At 42.9% G+C, this 25,790-nt stretch overlaps 1 protein-coding gene across 6 annotated transcripts; it reads right to left on the bottom strand.

Annotated features, from left to right (window-relative positions):
* Nucleotides 1–18,552: 18,552 nt before the first annotated feature.
* Nucleotides 18,553–25,088, bottom strand: LOC123152387 (RNA-binding protein 1). Of its 6 annotated transcripts, none has more exons than XM_044571952.1 (7): nucleotides 24,716–25,086; nucleotides 23,751–23,866; nucleotides 23,423–23,666; nucleotides 23,076–23,137; nucleotides 22,896–22,977; nucleotides 20,058–20,118; nucleotides 18,553–18,761 (listed from the first exon to the last, which is right to left on the bottom strand). In XM_044571952.1, the coding sequence occupies exons 1-6, from the start codon at nucleotides 24,948–24,950 to the stop codon at nucleotides 20,093–20,095; spliced, it is 765 nt and encodes a 254-aa protein (XP_044427887.1). In that variant the 5' UTR covers nucleotides 24,951–25,086; the 3' UTR covers nucleotides 18,553–18,761; nucleotides 20,058–20,092. The 6 variants fall into 6 exon arrangements, with proteins under 6 accessions (XP_044427887.1, XP_044427883.1, XP_044427888.1 ...); XM_044571953.1 differs by lacking the exon at nucleotides 18,553–18,761 and adding an exon at nucleotides 18,767–19,072; XM_044571951.1 differs by lacking the exon at nucleotides 18,553–18,761 and adding an exon at nucleotides 18,767–19,966.
* Between the last annotated feature and the right edge of the window lie 702 nt (nucleotides 25,089–25,790).

Consider the following 25,790-nt stretch of genomic DNA (forward strand, 5'->3'; position numbering starts at 1 on the left):
TTGTGATTCCAAAAAAAAGATGAGGGAGAAATATTCAAAAATTTGCAAGTTTGATATGCGAGAGAAGCTTTTATCAATCACAAAAACCTGTTCAAGAGAACTTGATATGTGGTAAACACATAGAACATGTCATTCTTCCCGGATGAAAATTCGGTGCTCAATAGAACAATACTGATGTACTGAATTTAATATGTCTAAAATAGGAATGAAATCACTGCTAGAACTGCTAATATGCTGTAATTTTCTAGCAATTAAGCATGGTACGCATGCAAATGGGCCAGATTGGCAGCCATCGCAAGGACCAGCATGGTCAATTGTCGCATAAGGGAAAGAGCGACCAGACGCAAATCCAGCCACGTCTCAATCCTGAATCCCGTGACTGACACAGGCGGAAATGCCCACGGCCGACAGCTGCTTCACCAGAGCGAGATAAGCTCTGGTCGTGCTCATCCTCGTTGGAAGAGCCTCCAGGAAGGAGGGTGCCAGGTGAGACGCCGTTGGAGGCGCCATGCGCGAGCTCGAGGCTCGCTGGGCTCCATGTGCCAGCGCGGCCAGAGCAACTGCTCGATGGCGAACTCGCCAACGGGACACCAAGGTCCAAGAAGTGGATGACTGGTCGACGCGGCGCGACGACATTGACGTCGACGACTATGTGGTTGGAGGAGCTGCCCGCGCCCGAACCAAATACGAAGGTGGATGCGTCGGTCGGTGCCGGGGCGAATGCCAGTGGCTGGCGGCGACCTGGACGACCATGGGGTCGGAGATGGCAGACGCAGTAGCGTGATGCCGTCGCACAGGACGCCCTAGGGGTCGCTACGCCGTCGCATCACGAGGATGCTTGCCATGGTTGCTCCGCACTGCGGGTTAGCAGTCACGGGTGCCACCACACTCCTCGAGGGGCTCCTCGATGAAGGCTGGGAACCACGCCTCTGGCCACTCCGGGATGGAGTGTTGGGCCTCCGCTCCCGGCGACGAAGCCGTGCGGCACATCACCACTGGCATCGTCGCCGCAACCAGCATCCCCGCTACCTTGTGCGTCCATTTTAGTAGCGAGCGGATGAGAGCAATTTGCTTGTATGCATAGGCACAGAGGAAAAATAATAATCAGATCGATGATTGATTAGAAGAAGACAAGATACTTTCTTGATTGATTCCTCTTTGTACGCCTTCTTGTCATTGACGAGAAGTTGCCTATCGGATCGCCATGTTCAGTGCCAAGGGCGCCATGGCTTGGATCGGGGTCGCAGCCGGGCTACAGACCCATCGAAGATTTGGGTCGTCTGTGTTGAAGTGTAATCGAGAGAGACACAAGTGATTCAAGTGTTCTTTATTTATGAGGACACATATTTATACAAGGCCAAAAGACACGACTTAGAGACGCGTCTGTTCAGGAGAGATGTGAGGAACCACCGCATCGTTTGCCATAATAGCAACCGCACATGGGGGACTAATAGCAGGGATTAATCTTTAATCATGTAAATTGATTAAATCCTAACACTCCCCCTAATAACTGCTTGTCCTTGCATATATCCATCATCTTGTTAATGTCTCCTCCAAAAACCCTGTGGGAAAAATATGAGGAGTATAGTGTTTGATATGTTGCCAAAACTCCTTCAAACCCATTGGAAAAAATAAGGAGAAAATGCCGCAACTTATAATGGTTATTGTCTGTTTTAACTCAATATGAGGAAAACCCATAGAATTAAAAGGACAATAAATATGTCGTATATACTTTCCTAAAAACCCCGATGGGGAAAACTGAAAGTATGACATATGATCTCATGTTGATATTACCTCATTAAAAACCTTGTAGCGACCAGACCTCAGACGGTCCAATCTCTGTGCTCCGGTGTCATCCCTGGATCAGTAATGCTGACACCACACAGTACTTGAAGGGTTTATAACAGAGTAGCAATCACACACTTATTACATCGAGTGTCTCAATAGAGAACTTATTACAATAAATATGGCTTAAGGCCATCTAATAACGATAACAACGGAAAGATTGGAAGATAAGTGAGTTCATCAACTCCAATGGCATCACTGAGTATAGAACCACGACCTAAAACTCCTTAATCGTTGTCTGAAAAGTCCGCAACATTAACGTTGCAGCCCAAAAACGGGTCAGCACATGGAATATGCTGGCAAAGTAACACATAGAGAATAATGGAAAGACACAGCTATTCTACATGCATATTTGGCTAGTGGAAAAGCTCTATGGTTACAGTTTTGCGTAAAGCCAATTTTTCCCTACTACAAAGGAATAAATTTATTTAACTATTATGGTGGTTGTTAAACATTGAGAATGATTGACAGCATCCTCAATCCCAATTAAAATAATCATTATTAAATCCTAACATCATTAATTATAGTGACATGATGAGATTCACATGATAATCCAGGTACTAGATACTCAAGATGTCCATAACCGGGGACACGGCTAACCATGATTAGTTTATACACTCTGCAGAGGTTTGTGCACTTTTCCCCACAAGACTCGATCGCCTCCGTTTAGTTTCTCGCACTACACGGTGTTTGAGAAACGGATGACCGAGACATAGTCTTTCAAAAGCACTAGCACCTTACGATGGGTAGACCGTACCACCTACGTCCCCTACATCTACTAGTCTACCATTGTAAGAGTTCACACGACTTAGTCAACTATGCTAGAGCCCATAATAGCTTGTGGCTACACACGGAAGTTTCTAGCATGAATAATCTCATGATCCCTTTGAATCTGGGTGGCGGTCCAAAAGAAAACAGGCAATCTTGGAATACCCAGGTGCCTCAATCCACCCATATGTGTATTTAAGTTGCCACCTTAGATAAATCATTGATTTAAAAATATCATATTTGTCATGGATATCACTCACCCAATCGACGTCTACTAGCATAGCATAGCAATAATAAGCAAACGTAGAAGTAACTCCCAAAGGTTTGATAATAAACAGGTAATAGGTACTACCTCAACTACTTCCCAAACCCACAATTTAATTAGATCCTAATCATGCAACGTGTAAGGATTGATCTAATGCAATAAAACTAGGTAGTAGAAGGTATGATCAAAGTGTTACTTGCCTTGCTGATGATCCGGGAAACCTAACGATTCGAAGTAACAAGCGGCGCACTCCGGGTACTCTATCGCAAACAAACAAGCATACAATAAGTACACAACTAATGCACAGGTAAAACTCAAATAAGAGATCTAACCAGAAGGTTGAACTTAAGAACTCCGGTTGGCAAAAAAAATCAAATCGAACGAAGCAACGAAAAACAAACGGCAAAAGAAACAGGCTTCATTTACTATTATGGATCTAAGGCATTTTTTTATAGAAGCAAAAACTTTTTTAAGTTGATTAAACGGAAAGGGGGTTTCGAGACGAAACTCCAGGCGCTTGAATCGCCTGCTTCCGATAAACGAGCGAAAAGATAAACTAAAATGAAAATCGGATCAGAAATTGCGATCAGAAAATCGCGGATTAAATCCGAGAAAAAGAAAAACGACGAATAGTTTAACGAACGAACGTTCGTTAACTGGATCTAAACGATGAACACGTTCATTAAAACGCACGAATCGAGCGAACGCTCGCTAAATAGAATAAACCGAAATAAAACCGATCTGATAAAAAATAAACCGCGGCTTTAAAAAAACCGGGCGGTTTTCTAAAGAAACCCACCGGCGACGGCGGCTACCTCGAGCGGCGAGTCCGGTGAGCGGGCGGGGTGGCGGCGGCGCGGCGAGGCGCGGGCAGCGGCGGCGAGGCGGCGGCGCGGGCGGGCGCTAGGGTTTGGGGCGGCTCGGGCTGGGCTGGCTCGGGCCCTGGGCGGCGGCTTATAAGGGCTGCCCCGGGCGGAGTCCCGCTCGGGTACGGCCCGGAGTCGGTTCGCATTATTTTTATAATAACACGCAGAAAAACAAATAAAAGAGATACTAAACGGACTCCAAAAATCCCAAAATAAATTTTCCTGACTTCTAAAATCAAGCCGGACAAAGTGAACATTTATTTGGGGCCTAAATACAATTTTGAAAAACGCGCATTTTTCCTAAATTCAAATAAAATAGTGAAAAATTCCGGGATAAAATCTTATTTGATTTTATTATTAAACCCTCAATATTTCTATATTTTGGGAAAGTCATTTTATTCCCTCTCTCATATTTTTGTAATAGAAATTATTGAAGATAAAATAAATAAAATCAAATTATCCTATTTTCAAAATTTGAGACAACTCAATTATGAAAATAACGAAATCCCCAACTCTCTCCGAGGGTCCTTGAGTTGCGAAAAATTTCTAGGATCAACCAAAATGCAATAAATATGATATGCAATGATGATCTAGTGTATAACATTCCAAATTGAAAATTTGGGATGTTACAAACCTACCCCCCTTAAGATGAATCTCGCCCTCGAGATTCAGGTTGGCTAGAAAATAGGTGAGGGTGGTCCTTCAGCAATTCTTCCTCTCATTCCCAGGTGGCTTCATCCTCCGTGTGGTGGCTCCACTCAACTTTGCAAAACTTGATAACCTTGCTGCAGGTTACTCGGCTGGCATACTCAAGAATCTTGACGGGTTTCTCCTCATAGGTCAAATCACTGTGCAACTGAATCGCTTCCAATGGCACTGTATCTCTTAGTGGTATATCAGCCATCTCCGCATGGCACCTCTTCAACTGGGAAACGTGGAATACATCATGAACTCCTGACAATTCTTTGGGCAATTCCAACTTGTAGGCCACTTCTCCCATACGTTCCAAAACTCGATATGGTCCTACAAAACGTGGCGCTAACTTTCCCTTAACTCCAAAACGCTTAATTCCTCGTAGTGGAGATACTCGAAGATAAACGCGGTCTCCGACTTCGTAAAATGTCTCCTTGCATTTAGAATCTGCGTAGCTCTTCTGCCTGGACTGGGCTACCTTGAGCCTATCGTGAATCAACTTCACCTTATGTTCAGACTCCTTAATCAAATCAGGTCCAAACAACTGGCGGTCTCCAACTTCGTCCCACGACAACGGTGTCCTGCACCTCCTTCTGTACAAGGCTCCGAAAGGGGCCATCTTCAAACTGGAGTGATATCTATTGTTGTAAGAGAATTCTGCATACGGCAAATTCTCGTCCCAACTAGATCCGTAATCTAGCGCACAAGCTCTTAGCATATCCTCCAAGATCTGGTTGACTCTCTCAGTCTGTCCATCTGTCTACGGGTGGAAAGCTGTGCTAAACTCTAGTCTGGTTCCCAAAGTCTCATGCAACTGATTCCAGAACTTTGAAGTAAACTGGGTTCCTCTATCTGATACAATGCTCCTTGGAACTCCATGCAGACATATGATCATGGTCATGTATATCTTTGCCAACTTTGCACTGGTATAGGTACTCTTCACTGGAATGAAATGAGCTACTTTTGTCAAACAATCGACTACAACCCATATTGAGTCGTAGCCTGAACGTGTTCTGGGCAATCCTGTAATAAAATACATGCCTAGCTTATCCCACTTCCATTCGGGTATTGGCAATGGTTGTAGCAATCCTGCTGGCTTCTGATGCTCTGCCTTCACTCTCTGACATACATCACAAACTGCTACGTACTCCGCAATATCCTTCTTCATTCCGGTCCACCAGAAAATATCCTTCAAATCCAAATACATCTTGGTATTTCCTGGGTGAATCGAATATGGTGAATCATGGGCTTCTTGCAGAATTAGCTTTCTAATCTCCGGATCATTTGGTACATAGACACGGTCTTCAAACCATAAGGTATCGTGCTCATCCTCACGAAATCCCTTAGCTTTTCCTTTGCTAATTTTCTCCTTAATAGAAGCAATCTCCTTGTCAGTCCTTTGGGCTTCTCTGATTTTATCCATCAATGTAGACTGAATCTCCAATGCTGCTACATAGCCTCTTGAAACTATTTCTAAACATAACTCTCGAAGATTTTTGGCTAACTCCCTTGGTAATTCTCCCGTCATTAGGGTGTTGACATGGCTCTTACGGCTTAATGCGTCAGCTACTACGTTAGCCTTTCCGGGGTGATAATGCAATTTCATATCATAATCCTTGATGAGCTCCAACCATCTCCTTTGTCTGAGGTTCAACTCCTTCTGTGTGAAAATATACTTCAAACTCTTATGATCCGTATACACTTCGCAATGGTTTCCAATCAGAAAATGTCTCCAAGTCTTTAGTGCATGTACTACGGCTGCTAACTCCAAATCATGCGTAGCATAATTCAACTCATGAGGCTTAAGTTGTCGTGAGGCATATGAAAGAACTCTCCCTTCCTGCATAAGCACTGCTCCAAGTCCTCGTCGTGAAGCGTCGCACTACACCTCATAATCCTTGGTCTGGTCTGGCAAAATTAACACTGGTGAAGTAACCAAACGTTTCTTCAACTCCTAAAAACTAGCCTCACATTCCTCCGTCCATATGAACTTGGTATCCTTCTTCAACAACTCAGTCATAGGCTTCGCAATCTTTGAGAAATTCTCAATAAACCTCCGGCAGTATCCTGCGAGTCCAAGAAAACTCCGGATCTCTCCCACGGTGGTTGGTGCTTCCCACTTGGTCACGGTATCAACTTTAGTGGGATCTACTGTTATCCCTTCTCCGGATATAACATGTCCGAGAAATCCAACTTCCTTCAACCAAAACTCACATTTGCTAAATTTGGTGTATAACTGATGTTCTCTGAGCTTTCCAAGAACCAAACGCAAATGTTCCTTATGCTCCTCTTCATTCTTTGAGTAAACCAGGATATCATCAATGAACACTACGACGAACTTATCCAAGAACTCCATAAACACCTTGTTCATCATGTTCATAAAATATGCAGGTGCGTTAGTCAGACCAAATGACATAACGGTATACTCGTACAGCCCATACCTGGTGGTAAAAGCCGTCTTGGGTATATCCTGTTCCCGAATCTTCAACTGGTGGTATCCTGATCGCAGATCGATCTTGGAAAATACCTTAGCTCCTTGCAATCGGTCAAACAGATCATTGATCATCGGTAGTGGGTACTTGTTCTTGATGGTTACTTCATTCAATCCTCGATAATCGACAACCATCCTTAACGATCCATCCTTCTTTTCTACTAGAAGTACTGGCTATCCCCAAGGTGAAGAACTTGGGCAAATATATCATTTATCCAGTAACTCCTTAATTTGCTTCTTAATTTCCACCAAATCCTTTGCAGGCATCCTATATGGTCTCTTTGATATTGGCCCTGTGCCTGGCAATAGCTCAATCAAAAACTCAATATCTCTATCCGGTGGCATGCCTGGCAACTCTTCTGGAAATACTTCGGGGAAATCCTTCACTACTGGTACTTCCTCCTGCACAACTCCGGTTAAACAATTTATTTGAGTCCTCTTTGGCACATGTCGGGATACATACTTGATCCTTCTCCCTTCTGGGGTGGTAAGCAAAATTGACTTACTAGCACATTCAATATTCCCTTCATACTTTGATAACCAATCCATGCCTAATATCACATCCAATCCTTGGGATTCCAATACTATTAGGTCCGAGGGAAAAACATAGTTACCAATCCTTAATGGTAACCGATCACACCATAGACTAGCCATATATTCTGCTCCAGGCGAGGTTACTAACATGGGTGACCTAAGGGCTTGGGTTGGCAGTTTATACTTATCCACAAATCCCCTTGATATGTATGAATGCGATGCACCAGTATCGAAAAGAACGAGTGCAGTAAATGACTTAACCAAAAACTTACCGATTACTGCATCCGGCTGCTCTTCAACCTCCTCCACATTAACGTGGTTCACCTGCCCCCTGTTGAAAGGGTTCGGCTTCTTCCCAGAGCTTCCATTGCCATTTCCTCTATTCTGTGATTCAAGACATTCATTGGCATAATGTCCGGTCTTCTGTCACTTAAAGCAAGTGACTTGGCTCAGGTTTTTCTTGGCTGGGGTTGATGGGTTGGTGCGGTTCTGGCCGTTGCTTCCTCCATTCCCATTACCATTCTTGGGGCCATTGTGATTGTGCGAGCTACCTCCTCCATGGGTATGCTGAAAATGTCCTCCCGGTCTAGGGGTAAATCGTGGCTTCTGCTGAGCTCCTGAATTGTACTTTCCTTGTGCATACTTCCTCTTGCGATTTTCAATTTGCTGCTGCTTCCCTTCAATCATAAGAGCACGATCTACCAACTCCTGGTAGTTGTTGAAGGTTGCTACCATCAACTTCATGCTCAACTCATCATTCAGTCCTTCCAGAAACTTCTCCTGCTTTGCTGCATCCGTAGCAACGTCATCTGGGGCATAACGTGCTAATTTACTAAAGTCCTCCACATACTGGCCCACTGTCCGTCCTCCTTGGCGCAAGTTGTGAAACTCTCACTTCTTCATGGCCATAGCTCCTGCTGAAACATGGGCAGTTGGAAAAGCCTGCTAAAACTGGTCCCATGTGATAGTATCGACAGGGAAAGTGGCTGTGAAATTCTCCCACCATGATGATGCGGGTCCTTCAAGCTGATGTGCGGCAAACTTCACCTTCTCCGCATCAGTGCATCCTGCTGTGGTCAACTCTCTAGCTGTCTTGCGGAGCCAATCATCTGCTACTATCGGCTCGGTGCTACTGGCAAACACCGGCGGATTCAGCCTAAGAAACGGGCTAAGTGATCAACAGGTGGTGGTGGTGGTGGGTTGTTGTTGTTGTTCCCCTGATTCTGATTCTGGACTAGCAACTGCATCAATGTGTTCTGCTGCTGGATCAACTGGGTGAGCTCCGGTGGAAAGGTAAATTCGGGGTCACATCTCGGAGGCATCTGAGGGTTTAGAAAAGATGAGATTTAAGAATAGAGGGGGTCTAAAGAGAAAACACTACCCATATGCACATGAGGCAAAAGCAAACAATTCACTTCATTCAATCAAACAAGGGTATACAATCGATCTAACTATCGCAAAAGTGCTCGGACTACTATATTTACATGGTGGACTACTACTACTGATGAGGTGGTCTACTAGAAATATTCTTCGGTTACAGACTCCATGATATCTGCTCCAGTTTCATCAACATAGTCATCATCACTATCATCTGGATCCGAGTCGGTGTCATCGATGATGATGTAGTCTTCCGGGCGAATCTCCTTGGGTTCTTCGTCTTCATCTACTGGCGTAGGGCCTCCCATAAATATTTCAATCTTCTTGATCAGATCGTCATTCTTCCCCACTAATACTTCGATTTCCTCTTCATAATCTTCACGTGTAGCCTTGAGTTCTTCCTCCAGTTCCTTGATTCTTGTCCTTGCCTTCTTCAGGTCTATCATGTCGGCGCACATCTGGTTCTCCTGATGTCGAATGTGCTGGTTTAATTCCTTGATAAAAGCTGCAATTGATCTATCCTTTCTGGTGCTGATCATCTCCCAGTGCTCATCTCGGCGCCCATAAATCTGGTAGATAGTATCCTTGAGATCATTGTGGTAGACTTCTCCAATGCGTCCCATGGCGATGTGAGCTGCCATGCTCTTTCCTAGACTCCAAGTTGGTGCATCAAAGGAAAACTCTATGGGCTCGGTGACTGGCATGAACATCCTTCCTGGAACTTGAACTTGAATCATCCAGCGCTCTTCTTCATGTAAAGTGGCATTGTAGGTTCCGGTGAAGCTTGGTACTCCTATGTTCAGATATCTAGTGACTTCCTTCAAGTGACGTCCAAAGAGTGTATCTTCATCCGGTTGCGTGAACTTGTTCCTTGCATCCGCCATCCTAAAGAGTAGAAAAGATGAGAGGTCAGAAGAGAAGAGAGTGAGTAGTGATCTAGGTCTTTAGCTTAGTGGTCCTGTCCTACAGTCAGCGTGTGCTCTGATACCATCTTGTAGCGACCAGACCTCAGACGGTCCAATCTCTGTGCTCCGGTGTCATCCCTGGATCAGTAATGCTGACACCACACAGTACTTGAAGGGTTTATAGCAGAGTAGCAATCACACACTTATTACATCGAGTGTCTCAATAGAGAACTTATTACAATAACTATGGCTTAAGGCCATCTAATAACGATAACAGCGGAAAGCATGGAAGATAAGTGAGTCCATCAACTTCAACGGCATCACTGAGTATAGAACCACGACCTAAAACTCCTTAATCGTCATCTAAAAAGTCTGCAACATTAACGTTGCAGCCCAAAAACGGGTCAGCACATGGAATATGCTGGCAAAGTAACACATAGAGAATAATGGAAAGACACAGCTATTCTACATGCATATTTGGCTAGTGGAAAAGCTCTATGGTTACGGTTTTGCATAAAACCAATTTTTCCCTACTGCAAAGGAATAAATTTATTTAACTATTATGGTGGTTGTTAAACATTGAGAATGGTTGACAGCATCCTCAATCCCAATTAAAATAATCATCATTAAATCCCAACATCATTAATTATAGTGACATGATGAGATTCACATGATAATCCAGGTACTAGATACTCAAGACGTCCATAACCGGGGACACGGCTAACCATGATTAGTTTATACACTCTGCAGAGGTTTGCGCACTTTTCCCCACAAGACTCGATTGCCTCCGTTTGGTTTCTCGCACTACACGGTGTTTGAGAAACGGATGACCGAGACATAGTCTTTCAGAAGCACTAGCACCTTACGATGGGTAGACCGTACCACCTACATCCCCTACATCTGCTAGTCTACCAGTGTAAGAGTTCGCACGACTTAGTCAACTATGCTAGAGCCCATAATAGCTTGTGGCTGCACACGGAAGATTCTAGCATGAATAATCTCACGATCCCTTTGAACCTGGGTGGCGGTCCAAAAGAAAACAGACAATCCTGTAATACCCAGGTGCCTCAATCCACCCAGATGTGTATTTAAGTTGCCACCTTAGATAAACCATTGATTTGAAAATCTCACATCTGTCATGGATATCACTCACCCAATCCACGTCTACTAGCATATCTTAGCAATAATAAGCAAACGTAGAAGTAACTCCCAAAGGTTTGATCATAAACAGGTAATAGGTACTACCTCAAGTACTTCCCAAACCCACAATTTAATTAGATCCTAATCATGCAACGTGTAAGGATTGATCTAATTCAATAAAACTGGGTAGTAGAAGGTATGATCAAAGTGTTACTTGCCTTGCTGATGATCCGGGAAACCTAACGATTCAAAGTAACAAGCGGCGCACTCCGGGTACTCTATCGCAAAATAACAAGCATACAATAAGTACACAACTAATGCACGGGTAAAACTCAAATAAGAGATCTAACCAGAAGGTTCAACTTAAGAACTCCGGTTGGCAAAAAAATCAAATCGAACGAAGCAACGAAAAACAAACGGCAAAAGAAACAGGCTTCGTTTACTATTCTGGATCTAAGGCAATTTTTTACAGAAGCAAAAACTTGTTTAAGTTCATTAAACAGAAAGAGGGTTTCGAGACGAAATATTCTGGATCTAAGGCAATTTTTTACAGAAGCAAAAACTTGTTTAAGTTCATTAAACAGAAAGAGGGTTTCGAGACGAAACTCCAGGCGCTTGAATCGCCTGATTCCGATAAACGAGCGAAAAGATAAACTAAAACGAAAATCGCGATCAGAAAAATCGCGGATTAAATCCGAGAAAAAGAAAAACGATGAACAGTTTAACGAATGAACGTTCGTTAACTGGATCTAAACGACGAACACGTTCATTAAAATGCACGAATCGAGCGAACGCTCGCTAAATAGAATAAACCGAAATAAAACTGATCTGATAAACAAAAATAAAATAAATCGCGGCTTTAAAAAAACTGGGCGGTTTTCTAAAGAAAACCGCCGGCGATGGCGGCTACCTCGGGCGGCGAGTCCAGCGAGGCGGCGGGGCGGCTCCGGCGAGCGGGCGGCGCGGCGGCGGCGCGGCGCGGGCGACGGCGAGGCGGCGGCGCGGGCGGCGGCGGCACGGGCTAGGGTTTGGGGCGGCTCGGGCTGGGCTGGCTCGGGCCCCGGGCGGCGGCTTATAAGGGCTGCCCCGGGCGGAGTCCCGCTTGGGTACGGCCCGGAGTTGGTTCACGTTTTTTAATAATAACGCGTAGAAAAACAAATGAAAGAGATACTAAACGGACTCCAAAAATCCCGAAATAAATTTTCCCGACTTCTAAAATCAAGCTGGACAAAGTGAACATTTATTTGGGGCCTAAATGCAATTTTGAAAAACGCGCATTTTTCCTAAATTCAAATAAAATAGCGAAAAATTCCGGGATAAAATCTTATTTGATTTTATTATTAAACCCTTAATATTTCTATATTTTGGGAAAGTCATTTTATTCCCTCTCTCATATTTTTGTAATAGAAATTATTGAAGATAAAATAAATAAAATCAAATGATCCTATTTTCAAAATTTGAGACAACTCAATTATGAAAATAACGAAATCCCCAACTCTCTCCGAGGGTCCTTGAGTTGTGAAAAAATTCTAGGATCAACCAAAATGCAATAAATATGATATGCAATGATGATCTAGTGTATAACATTCCAAATTGAAATTTTGGGATGTTACAAACCTACCCCCTTAAGATGAATCTCGCCCTCGAGATTCGGGTTGGCTAGAAAATAGGTGAGGGTGGTCCTTCAGCAATTCTTCCTCTCGTTCCGAGGTGGCTTCATCCTCCGTGTGGTGGCTCCACTGAACTTTGCAAAACTTGATAACCTTGCTGCGGGTTACTCGGCTGGCATACTCAAGAATCTTGATGGGTTTCTCCTCATAGGTCAAATCACTGTCCAACTGAATCGCTTCCAATGGCACTGTACCTTTATGAGAACCTGTATAGTAAACTCATGAAGGGAAAAAGAGTATAATATGATGCATTGAACATGAACAATTCAGGAAGATACTCCCCATGATTCTTGCAAATTTTGAAGCCGTCACACACCAATTCCAAGAACATATATCTGGAATGTAGAAGTTGGTAGAGACTTCGTAAACAATCAGTCATATGGTTTGACTTGCAAGATATGCAATATAATGATATTGCTTATTATGTAACCTGTTTGCATCCGGGCAACACAAGAAACATTATCGTTGAGATAATGGTTGGTGGATGTAACCATGAGGTCTGTTTCGAAGACTCTTCATGAGAGGGCTACCACACCTAGTAGGAACACTAAGCTTGTCTACGATCTAACATAGTGGGAATCTGATCGATGTATCCAATGATATCGGTATTCACATTTATGTGAAACTGGAAAACCAGGACAACATGTTTTGATGCCTTAGAGATATCGAAAGATATTCTTAAGTACCAAACAATTGTGTTTGGTGGATCCAATGGCCTATGGAACGTTGAGTCCCAATATCTCATTTCCATCATCTCTCGGTCTAAATAGATCATTCTCTACATCTAGAGAATGAACTACCATGAGAGTTATAGATGGATAAGATTTGTCCACAATGAATTTCTCCAATATATTTTGGATATAGACAACATAGTATACCATAATGTATGAATGAAAGTGCTCAAGTTGTAGTAACGAGCGGTATTTGGGTTTACTCAAATCCTTCATTTTAAACTCTGTCATTTAGATGATTACATGTGTCGTCATTGCAGACACATAAACATGGATAATCATCATTGTAAGAGTAATCCTTGTGTATAAGGAACTCACTACGTCGGTTGTACCAAATGTACCGACAATAATAATAAGTCAGATGGTGACTTATTGATTTTACACAATGTATGTTGCATTTTGTACTTCGATTCCGAATTGAGATTCCATCGGGAATCAATCATATATGTTTGAATCTAGTGATCCACATGGATATGTAATCACTACATCTATCAACTGCAAAGATAGATGATTTTGTACTGCCAACGATAAAAGTTATCGGAAAGAGATTCCACCTCTGGACAATAGTTGGGTATCTGCGTGAACCCTTGTGCTACAATACTTGCTCTTTGTTTCACCACCTCGTTATTCTCAATTCTGTTTCCAGAAGAAAACTGGTGTAGGTATTGCTTATGAATACCTTCCCGTTATTGAGCAAGATCATTTCTACCTAGATTATACCCTTTGCTTGAGTTCAATCCGAGTGTTGTTCACACTTTGCCATGGCCATGGTCTTTGGATCTGAATCATCTGAAAGGTTTTGGCAATCTAGTTGAGAAATGTATGTCGACAATTGTAGACTTCCGGTTATATGATTCTCTAGAATCTATATATCAATATATAGTTGATGTAAATATCGTTACCCATGGTGACTGCTCACGATTTCCCAATGCGATTGAGTCGGGTATTCCGATGTCCCAGTCATTGTGTGCACTATGACCTGGGTTGGTGGAGGTTTCCCATCCACTGGGTGTATACTACCCATTAGGTGTCTGTCAACGTAAAGTTGACTTGCATTTACTGATTCAGAGGCCTTGATATCCTTGCTTGCAAGAAGCTGAATCCTGATGTACTACTGTTATACTTCTCCCCATGTTGCTTTGAACGGGGAGTTGAGTGGTTTTAGTTGGTACCTCCACTCTTTCCGACATATTTTTCAGGATTGTAGGATTGTATGACACCTTTATAGTCAGTAAATGAATCTGGCAGGTTATTTGCAATGTGTTGCAAATCTTCTGAACGCATGGTTCAGATCTTTGAGTATGTGGATTTGAGGCAGAAATGTTTTGAACATTCCACTAATTTCCTGGCATTCTTTATGGTACTTGAAATCTCCCCCTAATGCATGGAAATGTTCCTCATTGAATTAGCATACTATCCTTGAATAACTCCCCATGCGAGGGGCTTGAGGTATTGACGGTAATACAGTTATTCCTCACATAGATCCCAACTATATGTTGAGGGGTCAATGATGTATGCTGGGTGGTGATATCGGTATGCAACCTAATTACCGCAGATAGGAAATACTTGTTAGATATCCACATATCAAAGATAGAGGGGAATAAAAGTATGCAGTTTGGTCATGAGCGTGTAAAACTGCATGACTCCAACATAAAGTTGGTAAGTTGAAATTTTAAAGTAAAGATCATGCAATGAGCTCAATTCTTTGGATGGGATTCTACCAGACCATTTTGAGTCTAGACATTAGGACAAATTGCTAAACTTCAATCCTGGGCCATAGAGAAGGCACCCAAGGAGAATTCTGCAATGTTATCCATTCGATTTGCTTGAAATCGATGTCAGGATAATGAGCCAATGGTTTTGTGTGAATAAAGCACACACTTAAGACCATCGTGTAGATGTCTTTTAGAACCATGGAATACCTGGATAGTCTAGTCAATGGATAGGAAGAGCCACTTACCTCAACTTGATGCATTCAATGAGTCTGAGTGGTTCAGCGTAGACTTTAAGGTGTGTGAGCCTTAAAATTAGCTTCCCTGTGTCACTTGTAGTGCACATAAAATCCAATTGTTGTTAGAAGTTAGCATCACAATAATCATAAACTATTGGAATTGCTGATAGTTTCGGTTTCAACCCAATGTCTCGATGACCAAGGCGAGTATGCCAAGTTTGTCATGTACAAGACACTCTGGAAAACTATCTCGTACGCAACATGTGCTACGGGTTGTGTTGTATGTGTAGTACAATTCAGATGATACACAGAAAATGTGCTTGCCATATCCGTTGCATATGGTAAAGAGAAGTTATTTCGCTTTCTTGTCAGCAGAAGTTTTGCTATGGAAACCATTTTGACAAATATCTCTATAGCTTAGTAGGGTACGGGTTAAACTTGGGAACCAATGAAGCATCCCTACGTTACTCGAGTACCCATAGGGATAGTAAATATGACTCGAGTTGAGCCAACAAATACCTCATCGCATCAAGCGATTTTAGAATATCTCCTTTCTCTCAATGAGAGTGGAAACATTGGACTTCCCTGAGTATACAGTTTGTGGTGCATATGTCCACAAGGCACATATCATCTTTAATCAGATTGACTTCCGTAGAAATCTATATATAGACATGAAGATTCTCAATATGAAAATCAGTGTCAAATATATAGAATACATACAAATGTATTTATATCAAAGAGCTGATACAGTATATTGTGATATACAATATATGATGACAACAATAATAATGTTCTGATTAGAACATCATAAATGGACATAAATAAATAGATCATTAAGGAGACTAAGGGACTAAATGTATAGTCTCCAAACATGTCAGTTGATGCATATTCAATCATCATGCTCTCCATGCTCATAGGATCTCGTGACAGCTTGATGGTGTCACGTTGAGGGTTTGAAGTGAGTTTCAAACAATTACCCTTGAGGTGCTTTGCGTTCCGGTGGCGTGGCTTGGATTGCACGCGCTATCCCATGGGATGCAAGACTGATCTTGATGTTCATGACCTGCTTAAGTAAGTTGTGGCCATTGAGGACAAGAGCCTCAAATTGCTAGCCATCGATTACTTATAGGGGCAAGCCAGAGATGATTAATTTAAAAGAAGTAAATTAAAAATAATCATGGTTTTGTAATAAGAATGCAAAATTTTGACTCAAGTGTGTAACTTGAAAATGCTCAACCTCAATTATGGGAACATAACACATTGAAGATCATACAGATCTCACAGTAATAGAGATAGTCTGTACATGGACAGTAGATCCAACTCATTACCTTGTGTTTTCCTAATATAATGAGGGAGATGTTATTGTCAAAATTTTACAAGTTTGTTGTGTGGAAGAAATCAATCTCGACCATTGTGACATGTTCATGAAGAATGACAATGTGGTAAACACATAGAATATATCATCTTCGGTGAAAAACCGGTACTTTATTTATATTACAGATTGCGTAATATAAATACATCTTAATGTTGCAAAATTAATAGATTTTAAGAAGGTGGCTCGAAATCATTAGTGTGAATCTTAAATTGCTAAGAATAACACCTTGAATTTTGCATATGTATTTGTAAGAAATTAAAAAAAATCTCAATTGCAAACATATGTATTATTCTCGACATGTAGCAAACATGGAGATACATACATTCGGAATATATCGTACTCAACAAAAATACACTACTATTGTAATGAATAATAATGATGTTGCAGACTTGATGCTCAAGTACAAAAAAACTTGAATTGTATATACCTCAAATTAAATGAGATGATTTTGCATCAAGTTGCCAGATAATTCAGCAGGGTGAATTAGTATGTTGCGAGAGAAAATTAATCTCAATCGCAATGAGATTGTTTTGCGAGAGAAAAAAATTCTCAATCGCAAATCAGTACTATAGAGATACCGAAGTTATCTTTGCAAGAGATTAAAAATCTTAATTGCAAATAAACGTACGAATCAATGGATTCGAGGTTTCTCATTCATGAGAGCTGGGTTGTGAGGCAAGCCGCCGCATCGCAAAGGATGCAGGCCATGGTCGCCTCCACTCCGGGAGCTTGCGACGGCCTTGGCTGCCTTCTGGGGAAAACCGGGTTGGGAGTCGACTAGGAGTCTAGGATCGACTTCGACGCTACGCGCTGAAAAGCGCGGTCGGATGCGCCCACGTCCGGAGGCAGACACCGCTCGAAGGCTCATGCATAAACAACAATGAGCCTGAGGGCACACATTCAGGTTACGAACATTATAACGCGAAATCAAAACAATCATTAGATTGTCCTGCTCTTTTCATTAATCTGGAGGGCTAATCCGTTAAGAAAAGAACTTATCGCGAATAACAGAAAACGGAAAGACTCCAATGGAAATATCCATAAAGGATAAGGTTTCCATGTAGTACTATCCATCCCGTGAGATTCCCATGGGAGAAATTGTAACCGCCGCAGAGCCTTGCCGGCTTGCCGCGCTGGTCATCGCTGCATGAGCGTTGCGCTGCCGCGAGGCATCGCTGGCCGAACGCATTCGCCGTTGGAGGTTGCATCGTCCATGGCTGCCTTGCCTGAGGAAAAACGAGCCGTTGGACAGAGCCGTGCTCGACGCCATGGCGAGGCCATGCGCTCGTCGCCTGGGAAACCAGGCCGGTGGCTGGAGAAGTGCGCGCCACCATGAATCCCATCTCCTTGGGGTGAGGCAGTCACGCGGAGGTGATGCCCATGGTCGCGCCATGGATTGGTAGCCACTTCAGCCGCCACGGAAGCACGCCGGCGCCGCGGTGTGCGCCGCGTGCCAGGAAGTACATCGCCGATGCGGTTTCCATCGCGGGCCTGCACGCAAGGTGCATCCAGGGCGCGCGTCACCGTCGTGCCGCGTCGGGGCCAGGGCTTCTGCCGGCTTGGACTGGAACGACCCGGCCGAAAGATGCGGACGCTGGAGGAGCCGCTCCCCGAGGAGCCTGGTCGAGGGCCGCGTCATCGGTGCGGCAGAGATGCAGACCGAGTGCGTCGACTTCCGCTTCGCCGGGGCGCGACGCACGGCCGGGCACGGGGTGGCCACCGCGTAGACGGGCGCGGTGCCGTCTAGCGTCGTGGCTGATGTCTCCTCTGCACTCGTGGCGCGGGACGCTTTTTGGACCCCGCGCGGGCGACGAGGTCGCGAACGGAGAGGACAAGGGCCAGGCTGCGTCGTCTCTACTGAGGGGAGGTTCATCGGCGTCCATTCGCTCGATGGAGAGCAACGTGGCAGAAGTGTTGAAGTGTAATCGAGAGAGACACAAGTGATTCAAGTGTTCTTTATTGATGAGAAACACATATTTATACAAAGCCAAAAGAGACTTAGAGACACGTCTGTTCAGAAGAGATGCGAGGAACCACCGCGTCGTTGGCCAGAATAGCAACCGCACATTGGAACCGCCGCCCCAGTCCGTGATGACTAGCGACATCCTTGTTCTCTCTTCTTGGTGGTGAAATCCATCCTCCACATGCATCTACGTACAGGAGAAATCAATCTATTGCTTGATCATCAATTGATCACAAGAAGACAAAAAGGGAATTAAAAATCTGTTGATAATGTCCCATCTGTACGGCAGTTGCCGATCTAATCTCCATGGCTTTGTGCCGAGAGCAAATCTCCATGGCTTTGTGCCGAGAGCACCATCGAGAGGCATCTCCTCTCTTCCTTTTAGACCGAATCGCTTGATTGGTTTTGCGCCACGCGCCGGAGGATGTGGCCGGCGGCTGGTTTCCGCGTTGTCGTGGGAAAAACTCAATCCTTGGGATTGCTCCGCGAGAGATTGTGCTGATAACGTGTTAAAGAGCAAAACGAAAGACAAGAGAAAGAGATGTGAAAGTGAATCCTTGTTCTGATTGGGTTACACATATATATAGCCCCTGAAGGGCTATCTCTGAAGGGACACGAGGCAGGAAAAGTAGGGATTAATAGAATTAATTAAATCCTAACACAAGAAATTGTTGATGGCTTCTAATTTTGCAAGAATCAAAGGAAGTATCTTTCTGAATTGTTCCTGTTCAATGCATCATATTTTACTCTTTTTTCCTTCATGAGTTTACTAAACAGGTTCTCATAAAGATTTTTAATGAGGTAATATAACCATGAGATCATATGTCATACTTTCCGTTTTCCCACCAGGATTTTTAAAAAAGTATATAACATATTTATTGTTCTTTAATTCTATGGATTTTTCTCATATTGAGTTAAACAGACAATAAAGACAATAATCATTATATGTTGCGGCATTTTCTCCTTATTTTTCCTACTGGGTTTGAAGGAGTTTTGACAACATATCAAACACATCTATCCTCATTTTTTTTCCACAGGGTTTTTAAGACTTCTGCTCACAAGATCAAGCATTGATTAGGGGGAGTGCTAGAATTAATTAACCATGTGTTAATTATGGGATTAACCCCTACTTATACTATCTGCAGGCAGTTGTAAAACTGCCACCTCGGTTCCTGCCAAACAAGCACCTCCTCTCAACAGACACCTTTCCAATGGTGTCCTTTCTCTTATATAAATAGGAGATGCCATCTAATAGAGAAGGGAGTTGATTCATTTGTTGCCTCTCTCGTTTTCCTCTCAATAAATTTCTCCTTATTCTTTCCATCAAGTTTGAAGGAGTTTAGCAACATACAATACTCCTCACATTTTTCCCAGAAGAGTTTTTGAAGGAGACTTTTTCAAGATGATGATATTACATGGACAGGTGTAGATTAGCAAGAATGTTAAAGCTTAATTAACATGTGTTAATTATGGGGAATCTCACCTTGTACCAACCGCAGGCAGTTGCCAAAGAGGCAACTATCGCATAGGTTCCTCCCTTCTGCCTGTATAAATACCTACAGTCATTTAATGAAAGGACACTGATTCACTTTACATCGGCAACTGTCGCATCGGTTCCTGCCATCTCTCCCGAAAGGATGCCTCTAAAATGTGCATCTTCTACCAGTATAAATACCTACAATCATCTAATGAAAGGACACTAATTCACTTTACATCTATCTCAATTGTTCTCTATCGATCTCTATCTTAACAGAACCTGCCAGGTTTCCATGCGTTAGGCTACCATGTGAGCCAACTCCTCCAGAGGTTGGAGATAAAACGGAATCTGTATACGATGGATGGGAAATGTCATACACGCTCTATGTATTGTCGTTTCATGTATCACGTGAGAAATCACGGTGTGGATACCGATGGTTCCAATATGAATATATGGAGTGACCCTCGCATTACAAGAAAATTATGGTAACCGCATCCCACAACTGGCGGCAGGAACACATCTCTAGCCTCTCCGTGGCCACGGTCTTGCATCTCAAGCTCTCCGTGGCCACGATCAGCTGGGAGCCAGCATGAGGGGGTGAACTTAACTGGGATCTCAATCAGCTGCTTTGCTATTTCTCTGCTGCTAGCTCTGCTCGTAGCATAACATTTGGTGTTCTGGATAATTCTGGAAGTGCTGGGAGACATGATTGCCCCCCTATGATCAAGTAATTAGTAAGTTTCTGTCACACTTTGTTTCAGTCAGCGTATGCTGTAAAGTCTGGCAGTTGTGTTTTTGTATACCAGTCTTTACAAGGGGAAAAATAACCAACAGTTTCATTTCTGCCTAGTAAAATCTTAATAACAGGTCAAGAGTTTTCTAGCGTGTGTGGGCATTCAGACATGAACTCAACAAATTATATGGTCAAATATACTCCCTCCGTTCACTTTTGTAAGTCATTTCAGACAGCTCAAAATGGGCTGTTTTGTACATTGTCTGAAATATCTTGAAGGTCTTATAAAAGTGAACAGAGGGAGTATATAAAGAAACAACAATAAGTACAATAAGTACTGATCTTACAGGGTATAATCAGTGACAACGAGCACATATAAGACAAAAGGGAGGCCTTCAGGACCACTCATATTGGGAAATGTGAATAAACGAACATATATAAGTAAATCAAGTAAGAATTTCCCAAAAATATTAACCAGAAAGGGGAGGGACATATCAGTAGAACTACTTCCATGAGACAGGGGATCTACTTCACACCAACAAACCAACCCTGAATCAATTCTGATCAATCAAACACATATGAAGGTTACCAAGATATTGCCAACTATGTTGTTCCTGATGCACGAGACATTAAACTTGCGTGACTAGACTTGGATACATGGCAACTTCTATGCAAATACATGGGAGAGTGGACTTGGTCATTCAAATATGCTTCACAATCCTTCAATTTAGAGTTCATGACCACTTTGACATTTAACATGATCGCCAGGCATGCAACTCTGAATTATAATAGGAGAGGCCCCTAATTCTACACTAGAGTTAATTAAGGTGGGGAGAGGTGATCAGTACAACAGAGCAACCACATGTACTCCCTCCGTTCCTAAATATAAGTCCTTTTAGAGATTCCAATAAGGGACTAGGAGCAAAATGAGTGAATCTACACTCTAAAACATGTCTATATACAAACATATGTAGTTTGTATTGAAATCTCTAAAAGGACTTATATTTAGAAACGGAGGGAGCATAAAGGATATATACATATTAACCTAGGTATATGGACAGATGTGCAAGACGAAGAAAAGAGTTGATATTACTAGCACGGCTAAACAAACGAGCAAGTGCTTTAAGAAAGTTAGCGTTACACATGATAAAAGACTGATATTGTCTGGGGTCACGCCGCGAGATAACAAAATACAGTAGACCATAAATACTAAAGCAGACACACATGCGACCTCGAGAATCTAATGGATACTGAACAGCGAGATTATTGCATCGTCCTTTTCACGCTTTCACAACATGGGCTGACGAACCCTACGAGCCACCGGCGGAGAATTCGGCGCAAAGCGTTACACCAAGCAGGTTCGATCGCTCGTATAAACAGTAGGTTCGCCAACCACCTGACCCGCACGACTTAACGCCTACCACGAGGCCCACCAGCTGACCTCGGACCAGGAAAGCGCGAGAATTGCAGCCTTAAATGGGCTGATTCACGATCGTGTTCGTCAAACTTATAACCTGCAAAATGAATCGTGACGGTTTATTTCGCTTCGTCGTCGGGAGAACATAACGAACCTCAAACGTTAACGCCAAGCCATCAAGAATTCAGGTGTGAGCATTAGATCAAACGCATAGGAAAAGAGATACAGTAACAACTATAAACTGGAATGGATTGGCAAGGATACATCGACGTGGATGTTCGAACTGTACGCAACGTATAGATGGTCAAATGACTAAAAACTAATCTCTAGAACCAAGATTGCAAATTCTACACATACAATAAAATGCCCTAGAAAAATCATGGTCTGAATAAATATCCTAGCATTATCGCAGCGCAGCGAAAGGTGAGTTTTTCGCTATTAATGCCAGCTAAGGTCAACTGGTCACTATCCCTAAAGCACAATCTACCTATGCAGTAGATATTGCACAAAGAAAGTACAACAGACAATTGATCATGCTTACCAATTTCAAAGCAAGCATGAGAAGAAATTAATGGGGAATGCATAAATATGTAAACCAAAAATGAAAACATACAATACTGAATATTATCAGAGATAAAATTATGATTATCTATACAACTACATAATCCAAATCTGCAAACGCAAGTATTTTCACCTTGCAGGGCTTCAAGTGAGATAGTAGCTTGGGCAGGGCTATCAAAATCAACGAAACACAGGACATGAGGATCTCCACCAGGCTGCAGCCAAGTTGACAGGTCAATATATGTCATCATTAGAATATAATATACAGGTTATTAACACAAAATAAACCAACAAAAGGGCAGAATATACATACGTGTCTTGACTCTTTGTTGACAAGCCTCACTTCACGGAAACCAACAAAAGGGCGGAATATATCTGTAGTGGAGAAGGTGAAGGAGCAAAAGCACTTATGGTGCGAGATGATACACTTCTAAATTCTCAATGGTGCATCATATTGAACAAGCAGTTTGTCAGGGCATATAAAATAAATGGAGAGGGACTGAACAACAAAGATAAAGGCTGCAAGAACAAGAGTGTCATTAACCAACAGGAATGGAACTATATGATGAATATCAGTGGTGTGACATCAAAGAATACTCGACCATCAATTAAGAAATGAAGTTAAGCACATCATGGTAGCAATATAGCTTATAAGGATACGTGAAACCTCCCTGCGCGTGCAGTTTGCAGGCAGACCTTCAATATACAAGGTGTTGGATGCATCCGGGGGGAGAGGAGGCTCAGGTCTTGCACCATACCCCATGGCTCTGCTGTCCATACCAACGACACCCATCATACGGCGGTCATCAACAGGATATCCACTCATTCCACCACCAACCATAGCAGCTCCACCCATGGCACCAACAACTGCCCTACTTGGTTCATTGGCTGCCACAGAAGGCATCTAGAAGCACAAGAACAAGGCTAAAGTATAAAGACAAGTGCTCAGAATAATTATGTGAGTTCTTTACAACGAAGTTAACAATACCCCATTGCGTAAGTAGCGGTCGTAAGATGCTCCAATTGCTTCATTGTCTCTAAGTGAGTGGTAACCTGCATTTTCCCGCGGATAATATCCAGCCATCTCTTGTCCTCCAGGACCATCTGCAAAAACAATTAAAAAACAAGGTTTCATGTAAATCTCACTAGCCAACAATATCTTTAATTAATATAACCAGCAAGCTAAGAATATTCAGTAGATAAATAAGTCGTAAAAAGGGCATAATTACAATGAGAAAATATGGAAGCACACTAACAGTTAGAGAAGTTAGAGTAGCTACATACAAACATTTAACTGTCATGAGAACTCCAGGATTCTTATAAGGCAGGCAACACCAGTAATTACACACCATTGATCCACACATACATTTGGTACCAACTATTAAAAACCGGTATACTGAAATCCAAACAACCAACAAAAAGCTCTGACCAAAATTGAGCTACAAGAGCCAGATTTGAAGAGTACATCTATTTTGTTTCCTCTAGTAAAGGAGCTGGGGAGGCAAAGTGATGTGGCAACAATTATTGCACCCAAATCCAATCAGCAGATTTACCACATGTATCACTCGAGTTTTTCAAGTCTGCAAACATCTCTCGGTATCGTTCTTGAAAATACTCTGGACAGATTTGTGGTAGAAAATCAACCCTTTTTAGACTCTAAAATAAAAAGTAGTACATCTGGTACGGGTATCGATCTAGTGCTATGATAATGCTGGAGTATCACCACCATATAGGCTAAACCCGCTACGATGTTTACAAAATTAGTGACCGTATTACTGGATCTAAGCAATATCTCATCTACAACTATATAAAAACCAAAACTACCACTAACCACGAGACAATACAGACACGCAAGCACAAACAACGACATAAAGAGCAAAACAACCATCATAGCGAGAACAAAAGGATCCAGATCTAGATTCTAGGGGGCAGATCCGAGGGCCGCGAACACACCGCCGTAGTCTGGGCGCGCGCGCTTAAGAGACGGCGCGGCCGCCTGCTGCTGCTGCTGCTGTTGCGCCATCGCCGCCTGCTGGTGCTGGTGCTGGTGCTGCTGCATGCCCCCCGCGGCCGTCGCTGCCTGCGCAATGGTAGCTGCCGGGGCCATCCCCGCCGCGGCCGCCGCTGCCGCCACCATGGCCTGCTGCTGCCGCGCGTCGGCGTACCTCCAGTAGTTCTCCGCGGCCATCGTTCGCCCTCGTAGGCTCACGCGGGGGGCGATGTGGGGGGCGAGGCGAAGTCTTCGTGCGGCTAGGGTTTCCGAGCAAGAGAAAGAAGGGCGAGAGAGAAAGTGTTTCGGTTTGGTCTCGTCGTGTAGGAGAGAGAAAGATAAAGAGAGATCGGATGGCATCACGTGGCGGTCGATTGTTAGGAAAGCGTACCATATGTTCGTCTGGGCCGCAGAAGCTTCGCGACCGAACGGCTCCGGCGTTCGGGCCGTGATCCAATATCATGTATGCGCCGCTGTGATAGTTTTTTAGCCTACTAGTAGTAGCACAATGGTTTGCCTAAAAAAAAGCATAATGGTGCCAGCTGAGTATGTTCGCGGGAGCTATATCTCGCTCAGGGCGAGATCGAATAAAGTCTCGCCTGAAAGATTTCCTGTGCGATACAGTACTAGCCCAGCCTGTATTCGTGCATACATCATCATCACTTGCTCGCTGCTGGCTCGCTGTTGATTCGGTTCCCTCTATGTGACTTTTATGTTTCATTTCTTTTTTATTCACCTTTTTTCATTATTTTTGTTCTTTCTTTGTTTTTCACTGGTATATTTCGTTTCTTTCTCGGTTTTTACCGATATATTTTTCATTTCTTTTTTCTTTGGTTTTTTCTTTCTTTCTCTGTTTTCATACACAGTTTTGAACATTTTTTTAACATTTTTATGCCTACTTTTTTCATACATATTTTATATTTTTTATATATCAGGAATATTTTTATATACACATTAAAAAGTTCATATACATGAGTAACATTTTTAAAACATATTTTTATGTCTACCTTTTACATACACTTTGTACATTTTTTTGTA

This window comes from Triticum aestivum, chromosome 7A (assembly GCF_018294505.1).
Source record: "Triticum aestivum cultivar Chinese Spring chromosome 7A, IWGSC CS RefSeq v2.1, whole genome shotgun sequence".
NCBI lineage: Eukaryota > Viridiplantae > Streptophyta > Magnoliopsida > Poales > Poaceae > Triticum > Triticum aestivum.

Excerpts from the sequence above, each read along its gene's own strand:
- LOC123152387 (XM_044571948.1), bottom strand. The coding sequence starts at position 24,950 with ATGGCCGCGGAGAACTACTGGAGGTACGCCGACGCGCGGCAGCAGCAG. Across the intron at positions 23,138-23,422 it reads CACGCGCAGGGAGGTTTCAC|ATATATTCCGCCCTTTTGTT; the intron begins GTATCCTTATAA and ends TCTCCACTACAG. Across the intron at positions 18,762-22,895 it reads CTCACTTGAAGCCCTGCAAG|ATGCATGTGGAGGATGGATT; the intron begins GTGAAAATACTT and ends TCCTGTACGTAG.